The sequence below is a fragment of the Numenius arquata genome, chromosome 8 (assembly GCF_964106895.1).
Source record: "Numenius arquata chromosome 8, bNumArq3.hap1.1, whole genome shotgun sequence".
Taxonomy (NCBI): domain Eukaryota; kingdom Metazoa; phylum Chordata; class Aves; order Charadriiformes; family Scolopacidae; genus Numenius; species Numenius arquata.
The window spans coordinates 12,689,161-12,705,703 of record NC_133583.1 but is presented as its reverse complement, the minus strand read 5'-3'; the positions used below and the strand labels follow the sequence as shown (position 1 = coordinate 12,705,703).

The 16,543-nt window shown below is 42.0% G+C and overlaps 1 protein-coding gene across 3 annotated transcripts in view; it reads left to right on the top strand.

Moving 5' to 3' along the window:
- CHCHD6 (coiled-coil-helix-coiled-coil-helix domain containing 6) overlaps positions 1 to 16,543 on the top strand; it is a 116,379-nt gene that overhangs the window by 23,297 nt on the left and 76,539 nt on the right. The window contains exon 5 of one of the 3 annotated variants that reach the window (XM_074152054.1): positions 11,799 to 11,819. The exons of the other annotated variants lie outside the window; for them this stretch is intronic. Within the exon in view, the coding sequence (XP_074008155.1) occupies positions 11,799 to 11,819 (21 nt within the window). The remainder of the gene's footprint in view (positions 1 to 11,798; positions 11,820 to 16,543) is intronic. 3 annotated transcript variants of the gene reach the window in all.

Genomic DNA, 16,543 nt, shown 5'->3' with positions numbered 1-16,543 from the left:
AAAATCCCCATAGTATATGCTGTGAAGCCTGGGGTTGGGGGTAAGAGGGAAAATGGCACTTCATGGCTCTGTGTGCACATGTGATGCTTTTGCCTCCTGTGAGTTTGTTGGCAGGTGTGGAGAGAAAGGATCCCAGCCTGGCAAGTCAGCTGCTAGTGTGGCCGATGATTAATTGCCCTTTTTAAATTGCAATTATGTCAGTCATAGAACCCGTGAATATTAATTCCCGATTTGCTGCTTGAAAAACTGAACAGTGATGAGACGGGTCTATTTTACTGATGTCTCAGAGGTGGGCTAAGTGCTGCAGCCAATAGAGAGGAAAGGCTGCTGTGCTCTTTGCATTGTTTTGTGTCTGTCTTGCCTCTTTTTCAGCGTTTCTGTTCCTTTCTTCAGAATCCTCTCAGTGCTTACAGTGAATTTTCCACACAACAGTAGTAGGTGGCAGGTTGACACCTAGAGTGGGTTAATCACTGCGAGCAATATTAGTTGCCTGGATTTGGTGGATGGCTTTCCACCATTCACTGCTGCTTCCCGAGTCCCTTAGAGACTTAAGAATGAAATAGGGATTGCTTTTTTGCTGCTCCAGGTCTTTCCCTTCATCTCAAATGTATGTAACCTTTCATTCCATTATACTTAGATCTTTTGAGATAATTTTCCGATTGTGCCATCTTGGAAGGATATTAACAGGCAAGCATCAGTACACTGTGACAGTTTTCCTTTCAGTAATCTGCACAAATACATGGATGATGAAAATCTTGGTTTCTTCTGCGGTTTGGGTCTGTGTTATCAGTCATGATCCTGTCTAGTATTTTCTGCATGAATTGGGACAAATTATTGGATCTTGCTTGTCCTTTGTTTTTCTTGGAATAGTAGTTATCTCAAGAAGTGTTGTCATGATGTGTTGATATTCACTGAGATCTTTGAAGGTGAATAGTATGGTGAATAAAACCCCTCAGAACCCTCTGGTTGTTTAGTTCTTGATGCTTTTTGGGTTTTTTAAAACTTTGTGTTTCTTTTAGAGCTTTTCCAAGCTCTCAGTAATTAGTGATTTTTAAGTACCTATGTATTTAATTGTTTGCTTGTGGGGTTGGTATATGGTGGAAGTTGCACAAAAACTGTCCCCACTGTTTTTTCTTTTAGTTGTATATTTTGTGTGGCTGGTAAACGTTGACTGTTTCCTGAAAAATTTTCAGAATGGGGGCACTAAAGAGCTGCAAGTGTTGGGCATGTGAATGTGAACTAATTACTTGGTATTTGTGGAAAACCGGGTGAGCACTCTGAAATTAGAATGCCTTTTTTTTAGGCTGAAGTGATACTTCTCCATTTTGACATTCTTGGTGTTTTGCGTACAAGAGAAGAGGGCCTTTCAGGAGAACCGTATCTCATCCCATGAACTAATGTGTTCGTGTTTAGGGATATCAGTTTATTAATTTTGATCATTATGTTTAGTGCTTAACTTCATAAGCCCCTTTTATTATCATTCTGTTTAGACATCCATTATTATAGTTATTGTCCCACTGAATTAAAGGCTGTATTTGATAACCTCTGCAAAAGCAAGGGGTGGGACTTGAAGGCGACGGGAGGCCACTTCTAGTTCTGTGTCAGGCTGCTAGGGAAAGGCTAGAAGAAAATTAGTTGCAGCAGATAACAGAAATATACTTATGTTTTCAATTTTTGCTTAGTCTTGTCCTTTCCTGGAAGAAGGGCACGTAGCAGACAATTAAGTATATTTTGGTAATGAGTTCTTACTGACCTGAAAAGGCATCGAGGGCAGCCCAAAGACTTGTAGGTTCAGTGTTTCATTCTGACTTTTCTGTTTTCCCCATTTTCAGCTTCTATAATTGAATGGTAAATTGCTCATTTTCATCGGACCCTTTCATTTTGGAAGGTTCCAAGCAGTCTTGTGTTGCTACTGTTGCCCTTTGAGGTGAAAATGAAGCGTTTCATTTTACCAAACAAGGATGTTGAATAGACAGCCCTTTTACAGCCAAGTTACCTTTTTAGTACTAGTTCTTGTGGGTGTTAGTTTAATCTTCCCCCTTCTTCCTGTTTCCCTGGTGCACTTTGTCTTACCTCTGGTGTAGGGACTACTTTGTCCAGCGCTCAGTTAATGGCATCTAAGCCTGGCTGTCAGATGTCAGTGGTTGCTTTTATTACTCTCTGAAGAGGTATCAGAACTGCCAGCACCCCTGGCTCCTCAAAGTGCCCTTTTATTCGTACGCAGAGTCCGCACTTGGAAACTTCTCTGCCAAATGCAGAGTTTTCCGTAGTGTCAGGCTGATACAGACGTTTCCATTGCAGGATAGGACTGGAACGGTCAAAAGCTTCAGCCTCCATTTGTGCTGGAGTAGTGTTTGTTTTGGCCAAAGGTGCTTTGAAAGCTGTGTTTACTCATCAGGAATTCAGCTTCAGTTTCATATCACTAGCCCCTTAGGATAATACTGCCTAGCTAACTGGGTACTCTAAATACCGATTCTTATTTTTTTTATTAATTGAAATAGTTTTGAAATAGGTATTTTTTTTGTACTTAACTTGTTTTAGTAGGATTTGTTTCCATAGGACTCCTTAACAGCACATGTTACAAGCTCTTCCTACAAGATGCTGCTGAGACACCCCCTGTTTGAGGCTACAGCCCAACAGACAAGCTCGGAACCTGCTGCACAGTGGTGTAAGGCGTGAACACTCATTCTATTGACACAGGGTGCAAATATGAACCCTTATTCAAGAAGAGCCAAGGAAAGTCACGTTTAAAGACCATGCAAACTCAAAGGTGATCTCTGGCTTTAACAACATGTCAAATTATCCAGCAAGGGGGAACGGGGTGATACTTCAGTGATTTATCTTGAAAAGGAGTTTAAGCGTCTCTGGCCAGCAACTGGAGGTTCACATTCAGAAAGTTGTGTTTTGTAACAGAATGTGCTGATCATCACTTTCATGTCAGTAATTTTGATTGTTGGGGACTGAGAATGGAAACTAAAACTTGAAATGGCTCTTTGTTGTAAGAAGTAAAGAATTGACTGTAGCTTATTATCGTGACTTGAGAGAACGGCTAGTGTTGTAGAGAGCTTGGGAGGAGAAGGGAGTCCGCTTTTATGTGTTAATACGCTTTTTTGTGTCTATGTGTTTTTCTCCTAACGTCATGTTAATAGACCTTGTCCTTTTTCCTTGGCAATTCCAGTGCTTGTGATTTCAAGGTGAGCTCTGCTTCCTCTGGGGCTGTGGTCTGCAAAGGATCCTGCTCTTATTGCTCGAGCACTGTGACCAGCGTGAAGAGGAAGGTGGGGGCAGAGGAAGACAGCTTCAGCTGCTGCCTGTCTCATTTCTGTCAATGTAAAGAGCTTTACAGAGACGAGTAATATTTTGCAATTGAGTTTCTCTTTTAAAGACACTCTGATGCTAATGTTGATTTAATAAGGTTCTCTCATTCTCTCTCCTTGCTTAATTTGAAACGTCTAATTTTGTGCTTCACAGTTCTGAACACAGAATTAGTGAGGGAAGAAGAGCCGGAGGCAGGGGAAGAGGAGTGCCACACCAGAAGTTGCCAGGGGAGATTGATTCAATAGAGTGAAAAGGTGCAAAAGGTTATATGGCCACAGTTCAGAGCAACGTGATGGTGGTACTAATGAGAAGGAAAGCTTGATCCTTTAAAATGTTTTAAGGTCTCTGTGGGTGTATGACCAATTCTAAATGGAAAATGGAACACTGGAGTGTTGGTTTCTTTTAGTGGGTTTTTCTTTTGATTTTATATGTATGTAATACATATATTATATGACAGGCAGGAAGGACAATATTATGAGATAAATAAGCTTTTAAAGGTTTTTATTTTAAAGGTTGTTTTGATAAGTGTGGCATTTACCTTCAGAAATGCTGAGAGGTTATGAGAGATTGTGAATTTGATCTTGCCTAATTTATTTTTTCTGCACCTGAATGTTTTTTTTTCTTGCTTTAATTTTATGCTTGTGGAAAAAACTATTGACATCCCTGGACTTTTAATTCCTTTATTGTGTTGGGGATAAAAGTAAACTCCCCAAAACTACATTGCCAAAAGATTATCTAAAATATTGTACAAATAATAGAAGTAATGAAGCTTTTTCCTCCTACTCTTTTAGTGTACCTGTCCTCTGCCTCTTAGGAAACCACTCCTGTGCAAGAGTTGAATCCTAATTTGCCTCTTGCTTGAGTTGGAGTTCATGCAACTGAGCAGACCGTGTAAAGGAGTACAAGTTATGTTCAGCTTAGTTTTATGATAAGATGCCAACACGTTTCATTGAAAACAATTAAATCCACAGGAAAAAAAAAATAGGCTGTCTTGCTGGATACTTAACAGATGAGGTTTATAGGGTTCAGTGCGGACCAGGGGTGTAATCTGCTCCTTGCTGTTGAAGCTCGGTGAAAGTTGTGGTGAAGTCCCACCACGGAATCACCAGAAAATTGTCCCAAGCACTGGAAGCTGTCTGTGGATGATGATCTCCACCTGTGTTTCTTCCATCTCACGGCCTTGGTCAGAAGTACCCCTTTCCTGCCTCAAACTCTTGCATAAGACACTTACCCCCCCTCTTCTTTCTTCTCACGTTGTTTCTGGTAATAGGAGCTGAACTTCTGCCAATTGCTTCTGCTAAATTTGATAGCTAATACTGGATTGTACAGAGTTATCTCAGACATTTGGTTGGTGAGTGCACTTAACCAAGCAGGCCTGCATAAGGAATGAAGTTTTAGGGCCGGCTATTAATATAGATTCTAAAAAAAGCCTGAACCTGCCTTCGAGGGTTTCTTTTTCCCTGACTTCCAGTGCCTATAGTGACTAGTGTCCAGGAATATTTATCAAATCACTTTCCTGTCTGGTTATTTCTAGTCTATTGCACTGGTCAACATATTTGATCAATAAATCAATCAACAGGTTCTTAAAATTACTTTCATTGACTTTGGACATGTAGCGTACAAAAAGAGCTCACAGAAAGTAAATGATTATATGTGCCTCAACTATAATTAGAGAGCAAACAGTGTTGGAGATATGTTTGTAAATAGTATCTACTACAATAATACAGCAATCTGTCTTTAGGGTTCTGTGGTACTCTGAGCCGGATTGACTCTTTCAATTTGCAAACTCATGAAGCATGAATCTTAGCTCTGTCAGGTCATCTGACTGCTATTTTTAGAGCATATACTGTTTTAAAGCTAAATTTCAAGCTCCTTGCTTTTGATCAAAAGGTCCAGGAGTAAATACTTCTGTGGTTCCTTAGCATGTGACATCATTTTTGAGCTTCAGGAGCTCCACTGAGAGTGAAATGTTCTTTTCTTTTCCTAAGGAAAATTCCTCAAACTGTTTAACTCTTCCTGCTGCACCCAGTCTATACCCCCCCCCCCCTCTTCTTGACAGCAGCAACACCAGGTTTGTGATCCCTGCTGAGAGACTACCAGGTACCGCTCCTTCATAGAAAGAGAGAATGCTCTTTCACTACCCCTGATTTTTCCAAGCCATCTACCTTGAGCAAGAGTGTGTTGTATTGCCCATTAAATGGTGCCATCAAATCAGCATTGAATTCTTGTAGTCCTTAGAAACGTTAAGCACTTCCACAATGTGGAAAACTGCTGTTTGCAAATTGTCCTATCAAACGGAAATCAAAATTTTGCTGGCAGTGACATAGATTTGCAAGTTGCTCTTGATACAACCATGCCCTGGAGAGTGCAACGCAAAAATAAAGAAAACAGTTCTACAATAGCCTGAAATCCTTGACGTTGCTGAATCTACACTCTTCTTTTTGCAGATGATTTCATGATATACTTGGACTTCATTAAAAGATGCAACCTTGCAGCATTTTCTCTGATCACAGCCTTGTGAGGCGCCGAGACTGCATGAATTTCAGAACCAGTATATTCTCTTCCTAAAACACACATTGGGTTGCAAGTGCTTTGGAAGTAAGAATCAGAGTCTCTAGTGGACATTTTGTCTATAGCTCAAAACCACAACTTAATTGGCAGCCTTTTCATAACGCTCACTGTGGCCTAGGATGTAGGGAATGCTGCAGGCGAAGACTGAGGTACATTTTCAGAACTGGTTGTAGGGAAATTTAGTGCTGACTGCCTGTCTCTCTTTAGTGATCACAGAAATGAGGGAGATTGTGGTGAAGCTCCTCACTTCTATGTCTTTTTTTCTTTCCTGGACAGCCTCTATTATCTTTCTATATATTTTGACTACATTTTGCTCCATAGGTAACACCTTACTACTAGCATGATTGTGTGTGTGTTCTAGGCCAGACCATTTATTTTCACTTGCGTCCCTTATGCTTTTTGTGGTCCTTTCTGTAAGGCTTTGGAATCCACTTGGTTTATACTAATTGTTGATTACTGTATGTCTTTCCCACATGCATCTTGGCAAACTGGTAAGTTGGATTCTGCCCCCAGAAAGATACTGACCCTGTAATGCTGTGTGAAGGATGCTCTATGTATGTCAGATGAAATAGCAGGAAGAAGAGGAAAATTTACAAGACTGTCAAAGTGGGTAAAGACGTAAACTGTGATTTTTAAAAGTGCACCTGACTCTCCACCTGCAGAAGGATTCACAGAGACTGGCAGAGGATGCATGACCATGACTGAAGGCTTTCAAGAATTTTCTTACTCAGCCATGTAATTAAGACAGTCTTTGAGTATATTGAAAAGCAACCCCAAAGTCAATTGTATTTCTCTTAAACTGTATAGTATTTGAGATAATCTTTTTTTTAAATAAAAAGAAATTAGATTTCTAATCTTGTGGCAGGACCTCTGTATTCGCTCTACTATTCTAAACCTGTATCCCTTGGCTGGTGCTTATAAAGATGTGTTTTGTTCAGAGACAGGTAAAAATTGCATATAGTGTCTGGGAGCAAGTGTGGGAAGGGAATTCCTTTGGAACTCACATGGTTCATCATTTTTACTGCTTGAAGGCACATGGGTTGATTATGCATGTCATCTTGATTTTTTGCAAAACAGTGGTTGTGTTTGAAGTACTATGTTTGATTCGGAAGATAATATATTTGGTATTTAAGAATCTGGCAAGAGAAAGCGATGTCCCCATATGCATGCACAGAAATGAGACTGGGATGTAGGCATGCGTAACTGTTATTTTCCCCCGTCTGTCCTATCCCTAGAAAGCCATATGCCACCCCTAGGCTAGCATAATGGGAGTCTGTATTAATGCTTATGAGCTAGAAATAATCCAAGAAGAGTTGAGTGGCCTTCGAATCTAGCTTTATAAGAAAATACCTCATTGACTCAGTAGGGTCTGAAATATGTTCTGGGGTAGAAAGTCGTAATTAATACAGAATTTCATGATGCTCTCTTGAGATTTTTTTTTTTTCTGATTAAATTGGTCAGGGACTTGGAGATTCTTATGTCTGACAGGCAGAGTAGGAATTTAAGCAAGGAGGTAAAAATTTAGAGGGAGTTGTTGACTCACCTGCTATCAGAAATAAGCATCCTGAGCATACATCTCTAGAGAGCCTACACTCTGCAAGGTTTCTATAGACATTGAATGCTTTGTCTGTTGGCGGTCTGCAAAATGAAAACTCTGTATATATGTATAGAAGTAGTGATGGAAGGAGGAAAATGTGGGAATGGGCTGAAGTATTAAAGCAGGCCATGAAAGCAGATCGTTTACTTTCGATTTTATAAAATGGGTTTCTCTTGTTTTAAATGAGAACTATCAATTGTCAGCATTGCAAACCTATTTGCAGCAATGCCATAAGTATTAGAAGTGCAGCTGTCTCTGAATCATAAAAGGGCAGAGGGCTTTTCTGCTGCTTCCCATCTTCATGTTTACAGAATTTTGTATGCTCTGTATACATTAGAGTTGAGCAATTTCATCACAGCCTTTCCTCAAAATTGATTGTTGTTCAGTGTCTCTTCCTGCTTCCTCTCCCTTGTCAGTTGGTTACATCTCTGACTCTCATTACACTTAGTATTGATACTGCTTCAATTTTCCACTGAACTGGGAGTGTTTAAGGGTCTGGAGTGGATACGGAATGTCTATATATATTCTTTAAATGCTTTAATTCCTGTCATTGTGGAAAAGTTTAGAGCTGGATTATTGCCTTAAGAAATGACTCTTTGCTCATTCAGTGATGACGTCTGGTCATCAAGATGTTAGAATATGAGCTGCAGATCTCTTCAGATACTGACATGAGTGCAAAAGTTGTTGCCAGCAGCTGTCTTGGGTTTTGGGCACCTGCTGCCTCTCATTTCTCGCATCTCCCACTCTATCTTCCACTCCCAAAGTTGGCAGTGCCCCTAAAAATACTCTGTATTGAGTTCTTAAGTAGGAGATCTCTACCAAGCTGGTAGTGTGGATTCCTGAGTCACTGGTCATGCTGTAATGAAATTAGTTATATGACAGAGTTACTGGCTATGGCAAGGTAATGGACATCTAGGGTGAAGCTGGTTCCAGTCAGGTTACAAAGGCATTGACTGCCCTTCCTAAGGCTGCTGCTTTATCATGCTGATCCCCCCCTGCCCTGAGTTGCAGAACTGTTTTGATTACTTACTGCCATTTTTATGTTTGTCTAGACCGTGACAGACATGAATGATGTGCCCGTTATGGCACTCATGTATGGGTGATGTGGTGTATGGGTTTGGGAAAAGATGCTGGAAATAGTCTGTATGTGTGAAATACTAATTTGGCACTGTATTCATGATTTCAATGGAAGTTGGACTGTTGATATGTATGTGGGAAAGCAACCCCTGCCTGAAGAATTGGTGCTCAGATGTGAAGTTCTTGGAAGCACAGATGCATTACGGGAGATAATTCCTGTATCTAACCAGAAACTTCTCCAAGTGGACTGTATCTTTTTCCCCATATAAATACCTAAGACAAGGGTTGCTGTTTTGGCCTGAGATTCTGTTTCAGTAACCTTTTTCTCTGGTACAGTCAAGAATCATAGAATAGTTTGGGTTGGAAGGGATGTTTACAGGTCATTTTTATGGCCCTCCTCTGGACCTGCTCTAACAGGTCCATGTCCTTCCTGTACTGAGGACTCCAGAGTTGGGTGCATTACTCCAGGTGGGGTCTCACCAGAGCAGAGCAAAGGGCAGAATCACCTACCTGGACCTGCTGGCCACCCATCTTTTGATGCAGCCCAGGATATGGTTGGCTTTCTGGACTGTGAGTGCACACTGTTGCCTCGTGTTGAGCTTTTTATCCACCAGTATGCCCAAGTCCTTCTCAGCAGGGCTGCGCTCAATCCCTTCGTCTGCCAGCCTGTATTGACATTGTGGGTTGTCCTGACCCAGGTGCGGGACCCTGGACTTGGCCTTGTTGAACCTCATGAGGTTCATACTGGCCCACTTTATGAGCCTGTCCAGATCCCTTGGGATGGCATCCTGTCCCTCAGATGTGTCAACTGCACCACTCAACTTGGTGTCACTTGCAAACTTGCTGAGGGTCCACTTGGTCCCATTGTCAAGAAGGAATATCTTGGTTTGGTTTTGACCCCAAAGAATTAAGTCCAGTATCTATTCAGCTTCCTACTATTCCTGTCCAGTGGGCTATCTGGAAGAGAAGTTAACCCTTGTTTTAGCAGGAGAGTACTGCAGTATTGACCAAGGGTGCTATAAGATGGCAGGGATCATAAAGCTCGCAAGCCCCCAGCTGGGAGCTGGAAGTGAAACTCACTCAGTTAGGAAGCAGATATTGCTCATTTCTTAAACAGTTTACTTAAGCTTTGAAAATATTAGTGGTTGTGCTGTGTCTTTTATTGTCAATCAGCGTTGGTAAACGCAGCTCTACTAAGAAATCTTGGCACGAGCTTACGAGGTAAAAAAAACTTAAACCAGTAGCCCTCCTGAGTTTTCATTTTGGTATTATTATATTATTATATTTTATTTAGTCTGTGCTTCGCTCCAAATGTAGTTATTTTTTTTCCCAGTGCAGCAATACGTCCTACTGCATCTACACCTGTTTTAGTTTTCCTGTTTCCATTCAGTGGAGTGTATCTGTCTACTCTTAGAGTAAAAATTTTCCCCCCTCCTGAAAGGTGACAAAATTAAAGCCTTTGGCAGTACCTGCAGAAGAGATGCCCTGTGCTTAGTGGCAGTGTTATCTTTCTTAAAACTGTAATTCTGCTAGTGTGCGTTATATCTTATAAGCGTATAAGAGGGACCATCTCTCAGGGATAGGGCTGGTTCCTTCCCCTTGCTCTCTTCTCAGCAACGGTCCAGTGCCGCTGAGTTAGTACCTTGTGTTCATTTTGTCATGCAAGTGTTTGTCCACCAGGAACGTGGCAGTTAATGGCTTAGGCTCCCCAGGGATGACAGGTGTAAATCCAGTAAAGAGCTATTGGTGTGCATGACCTACCTGCTGAAATAATAACATGCACCATAAAGAGCCGTGCGTTCCCCCTGTCCATCTGCTGAGGATGGACGGCCTTGCCATTGCTAAAATGAAAAAACAAAACTAAGCACATCTGTCCTGATTGTAAAAAATCGGCAGGAAGAAAAATGTTATTCAAGTCAGGCTTTTGTCAAGATCCATCAGCGATTGCCGGTGAACACCTGTTGTGTATTGGTTTGTTGGGCCAAGGACTTGATGCTGCTATATAAAACCTGTCTGCAGAAAGGGGGGGAATTGGCTTCCCCCAGTTGAACAGTAGATGCTCGGTTCCAGCCCTCTCAGCTGTTGCAAAGGATGAGGATGGACGACACATGCAGCTGGTGACACATCATCCCTCAGTTACCTGAAGTAGCCGCTCTGTGCCATTAAAATGATGGCAGATCCCATAAACATATTGCACTCCACCGTCTGCTCCCTCTGGCACTGAACTATGACCAAGAGGAAAGTTCCTCCTGCCCTGTCAACTTCCCTCAAATAAATAACCATAATAAAAAAGGCCAGCCTTTCTGAAGTTCCCACTTAGCAAACGTGCTGCTGATTGAGTGTAGCCCTGAGAGGCAGGGAAGGCTTGCAGCCCTTGACAACAAATGAGAGCTGTGGCTGCCTCGTAAATGCCTTGGCTTCAGGAGGAGGTGGTTATGGGCATGAAATGTTTATCACCTTGTACTTGCTTTGCTGCTGCTGGCTGACTGTGTAAGAAAAAATAGCATTAAGTAAATAAGAAGCGATGCTGCAGCCTGCTTGTCTTCATACTTAAATAGGCTTCCTGACAAAAGAAGGAGCAGGTGAAGGCAGCTTGGATTTGGCAGAGGTTTGGATTATGCGCAAAAGGTATGTGTGTTTGCCTGTGAAGGGGCATCTGGCTAGAAATCTGATCAGTCAACTGGCTTTCTATTAGGAAGCACTCTTTGAAATGGTCCAGTAAAGAAGGTGACTTGACTTGCTATGTAGGTCAGCTTGTGCATTCAAAAATGCCCCTGCCCAAGGGATGCTTGTTCTTTGCAGGTAATTTGGAAACAGCAGAGTTGTTGGCCGCCGCCTTTTGAGCGTGGCCGGCATTGCCACGTTCACTGGTGCGTGGTTTGGATATCGGCATCTCTGACATTGTGCAGCATCTTGCATGACTCCCTGAAATTGGTTGCTTCGCGACTGTCTTCCCTTAGTTCCCACCCTAAAGGGCAATCCTGCAGGAGTCTTCAGGGGCTTTGCTTTGTTTTTATTTTTCGGGGTGCATGTGCTTTTGTTTTGCTTTAATAGCACAGTTCCCAATAGGGGACAGCACTGCGCTGTTTAAGATGCTTGTCATTTTTAAGGAACTTTTCTAAACTTGTCATCCTAAAAGCTATATTGTGCAGCAGCAGGCGGCCTCCATAAATCACTGATTTCTCTTTTTCTTCTCTTTCCCTTCCTTTCTCTCTTGCACTCTCTGTATTCCAAGCCTGCGGATTTGGACGCCTGGGTAAGCTCTCTTTTTTTGTCTGGATCTTGCTTATTCCAAGTGTCATGTTGTTACTGCGCGCATACAGATTGTTATTGCTGAGCACAGATGCAGGATTTTATTTTCTGTCATTACATTTTAAAAGGTGTTCAGCTAGAAAATTGCATATTATTTCCTCCATAAAGATTTTCACTGGTTCCTTTTGTGTAGCTTACAGCTGCTGAAACCACACTTGATCTGGTGGTGTGTGTTGTTGGCTAAGGGAGTAGCAGAAACAGGAGGAAATGAAGGTTACACCAGTGCTGCTTTTTGAGGCCATGAGTCTGCATCTGGGTTCTAAAACAAAACAAACCCCAGTCACCTGCCTTCAACAGAATGAGAGAAAGGACAAAAAGCAAGTGATTTTGTAGGCCTCGTGTCTGTGATGGTGAGTGCAGGTGAATCCACAGTAGTGGTGATATTTCTGCTGATGCAAGTGGAGGCTGAGTCAGGGCTCCCCCGTGGTTCCTTGACCAGTACGAGCCTCCCCATAAAGTTCTCCTGCTCGGTCTCAGGCATGATGTGCGCAAGCTGCCTCTTGCTGTTTCAGTCTTGCCCTTTCAGCTCTGTCTTGGTGAGGAACACGCCAGTTAGCTAATTTTGGAGCTAGTTCTGTTCTTCAGTGCATTGCTGTCAATTCCTTCTTCTAGTCTTGGAGCCTTTAATAGCATTTGTTTTTCTCCCCTGCCACCTGGACTGCTACCAGGACTGGAAGAGACATGGGAAAGCATGAGGTATAAGAATTTGCAGTTGTGAAGTGTGGCAAGCTGAGGTACTCAGCCAAAACATCTCTGCTTGCTGCTGCAGGGATGTTACTGGGTACCTTTGGGGGAAGCTGATAACTCCTCTCAGCAAAGACAGGATGATGTAGAAACAAGGCATTTGATAGAGACTTAAGGACCTTTCCTTTATCCATGTAGCTTCTTTCCCTGGATTGTGTCTACCTGATTCTCTAGGCGTCATCTCACTAGTTCGTCTGTGACTGGTGAACGTGTTTTGCCAAGAAGATAAATATTTTTGCAATAACCTTGCCAAGTGCTGTGACTTGCCTTTGAGGAAATTCTTTATAGATTGAGGTATGGACCTTTCCATCTAGCTTGACTTGTCCTTCACAGAGGGTCGATGGGGGGGTTCCCTCCAGAGGAGTCTTCTCCATGGCCTCTCCCCAGATCCCAGAATCCGAACAGTATTGCGGAGACAGACAGCCTGACGGTAGCCATCAGCTGTGGGCTGTGCTATTGCTGAACTTTATTCCTGGGTGCCACATTCCCTACTGTAATCTGACCCTGCCAAGAAACCCTTTTTTTTTCAAGCAGATTTCCTTCCTGGTTTTCATGTTTAACAAGATGATGAGAAGGGACTGTGATTAAAAATAATAAAAATCTGGTGATATTTTGGGGGGAGGGGGGCAAAGCCAAAGCTAATTGTGAATGGCTGTAGCTAGAGTGAAGCCCAGCTCTGGAAGATCAGTTGCACAGTCTGATGTGTTGCTTGTTGGTGTCAGTTCAGGATGAGGCTAAGAGTGTCTGGCTTTGTTCATAGAGAATGAACCAATAATATTTCATTACCTCAATTAAGAGGCTTGTAAAATATTTCTATTGGCCTGGCTGTCAGCTGTCAGGCTGGTACTTGGAATTCTGTAATTGAGCTGCTAGGTAATGCATAGCTTTAGAAATGTGCTTCCAGAGTTTGTTTCTAAATGGGTTAAAGGGAGAGAAGGAAGCCAGAATCGCAGGTGACTCTACCCTGGCTTTTTGTCACTGTTCAAAGCAGCACTGAGCCCAAAGTTTTTCAGGTTATGGAAAAAGTGTAAAGATAGAACCTAGGAAAAATTTGAAAGAGGTCCCTTCCACTCCATGACCACGGAAGCTGTAGTAGCATCCTAGTAGTATACCTTCCCTGTCCTTCTGTAAGAATGCAATGCTTGTAACCTCTGACCCATCACAGGGAATTCCTGAGCATCTTCTGAATATATCTTATACCTAGTTTTTGTACAGAGAGCAACTGCCTATTGCATACATTCGCTTTTGCAGATATGTGCTGTCCTGTGCTACTTTTCTAAGTTTTAGGTGCATCCATGTGTTCTACAACTAACTATGCTCTTCCTCCCCTCCCTCTGTTTTTTGTTGTTGTTTTTTTCTTCCTGACTTCATACTTTTTGTACAACACACTCTCTGTTCTTCACTGCAGCTTCTTAGATGTCATCTCTGGGCTTTGGTCATCTCTTGCATGATGTGTTCAAGCTCAGATGTAGCTTCTGCAGTGTGGATGTGAAATGCAACTTTCTGATACGTGATTTTCAAACCAGTGTGTTATCATGCATGTCTTCCCTTCTCCTTCCTTCTTTAGTTCTAACGGCCTTTTTGTGAAAAGCGTATCTGATGCTTTGTTTGGCACCTGCAGTCTCAATCCCCTGTGAAATTGTAATCATCTCCATAGCAGCCAGTTCTGTCTGGGACATCACAGGCTTCTGCCTTCAGGTGGGGAATAAGCAGCAGGACTAGAGGATCTCTTAATAAATATCCTGTATTCATACAAAATGTCCCTTGTTGCCTAACCCAGTTTGGAACAGTGAATATTTCAAATGACACATGCTCTGACTGTACCATTCATACTTCAAACATCATCATAAAGTGTACTAAAGTTTCTAGTAATAACAGCTGGGGATAGAGGGAAACAGAAAGCAACTTTCAAGCAGATCTGTCAAAAATAAAATGTTTCTCAGTATACTTCAATGCACTGAAACATGAGCAGCTCTTGGAAACAAGCAAGGCATTGAAAATATGTTTGAGTTGCAAGTAGAAATTTTCTCTGCAACCTCTGTTTTGCCATACAGCTTGCGGGTGATAAGTGGGACAGAGTGGGAGATAAGATGTGAGAAATTACTTATGGGGAAGAATTGGGAGTATACTGAGGTCGGAATATGCAGTCAGGAGATCTGGTTTTGATTCTTCGAGATGAATTTTGCAAGACCCTAGGGAAGTAACTAACAGAATGTGTATCTGCTGCAGGGTGCATTGGTGTGGGGGCATTATTCACTATGGGCACCCCAGCTCCGGTCTGGTCTGCTTGGGAGTCCATGGGTCATCATCATGCAGATCAGACACCTCTAATGTGTCTGCATCTCAGCACCCCACTTGAGAGATTAGGTATTTGGTATTTGTGTTCCCTTCCGGAGATGTCACATCCATGTCTTGCCAGAAACAGAATAAAGCTTCTTGCCCACCAGTATTGTTACATGTATTGGTTTTGTGCTCCCAGAATAGTCTGCTGCCTCAGGAGAGTAGCACTGCCACATAATTAATTTATTTAGATTAAGCAGAGACTTTCTTGCTTTTTTAAGAGTTGATCTTTTGAGTCTTTTTTTCTTTTTTCTTGAAATACACTTGACATCATAATCACCTTCCATCTGAATTGTATAGAGGGATCAGTACTATGTTACTCTTCTTTCTTTTCCCTATTTATTTTCTCCTTAAGAAGATACAAATCACTTGTTTACTAATCTGATTTTTGTGGGTGTTATGCAGAAAATCAGCAGGAGAATCAGGTTCCTTTGGTCACCCACCAGACCACCCTACCATCTTATATCTGTTTCATTTCAGTTGAAGTTGCTTAGTCCTTTTCTGTATAGAAGATGGATTTTGGTTCAGAAGGATTGCTTTGGTTCTCTTATCACAGAAATAGTAATAATTTTGGCACTTACAAAGTGCCCATCAGTGTTGCTGTGATATCTCTTTGGTCAGGCTGCATATATGGGGCAGCTGATTCTCATCCTCTTTCCCGTCCTATTTCAGCTGGTTTGTGGGCTGGAAGATACGTAGCAGCTCTGGTTAAACCAGAGCCAGAGATTTTCCCTTTAATCAAGTGCCTTGGAGAGCAAGGGGATTTAGATGTGAGTCTATAGTGCTTGTGCCTTACTCTGGCCCTGTTGGCTGGATGACAAACATGGGAACCAAAATATTTCTTTTTCCTTTTAAAAACAAACAGACAGACACCACTACACTCCGGCAACCCCCCTATTTCATGTGCTCCTACTTCTTTTCTTGCTTGCTTATCAATTGTCCCTCACTGCCTAGCTTAAAATCTCTTCTAAGCCCTATTATACCGCTGTACTTCCATCAGCAGGGGAGCAGAAAGAAAGAAATACACAGCAACTGGCTTTCAGATGTAATTTTTCTCATTAACAATGGCTGCTGGCTGTAAAATGACAGGTCTGAGCCCACGAGGATGTTTGTCCCAGCTGCTTAATCATATTGGACCAGCATTTTCTGTGATTGTACCATCATCATTAAAAGTGAAGAGCAATACTGCTGGGGTGCTATAGATTGGCAGGGTTTGTGTTCATGTTAAATGGACTAATAATTCTAGTTTTGAAAGGTCTTCTTGCCTGGTGATAACTTATGTGGCCCCAGAGATTTTGGATGGGATGGGGGAAGAAAAACAAGTGCCATTCTTCTTGCTATTGTTGCTTGTTGTTTTTAAGCTTAAGAAGTTTGGTTTGGGTCCATCAATGCCATGTTTGCTTAATGCTAGTTCAGTGTAGGAGTGGGAATGCAATGAAGCGCTGCTGGTTGTAAAGAGCTAAAAGGCAAAAGCTGTTGCTGTAACCACACAATTGATTGTTTAGTTGATGATCAGGTTATGCTTAAGCATGTGCTTGTATACCAAGCTTGATGTTTTGGAAGTGTCACATTTATACTTTGGAG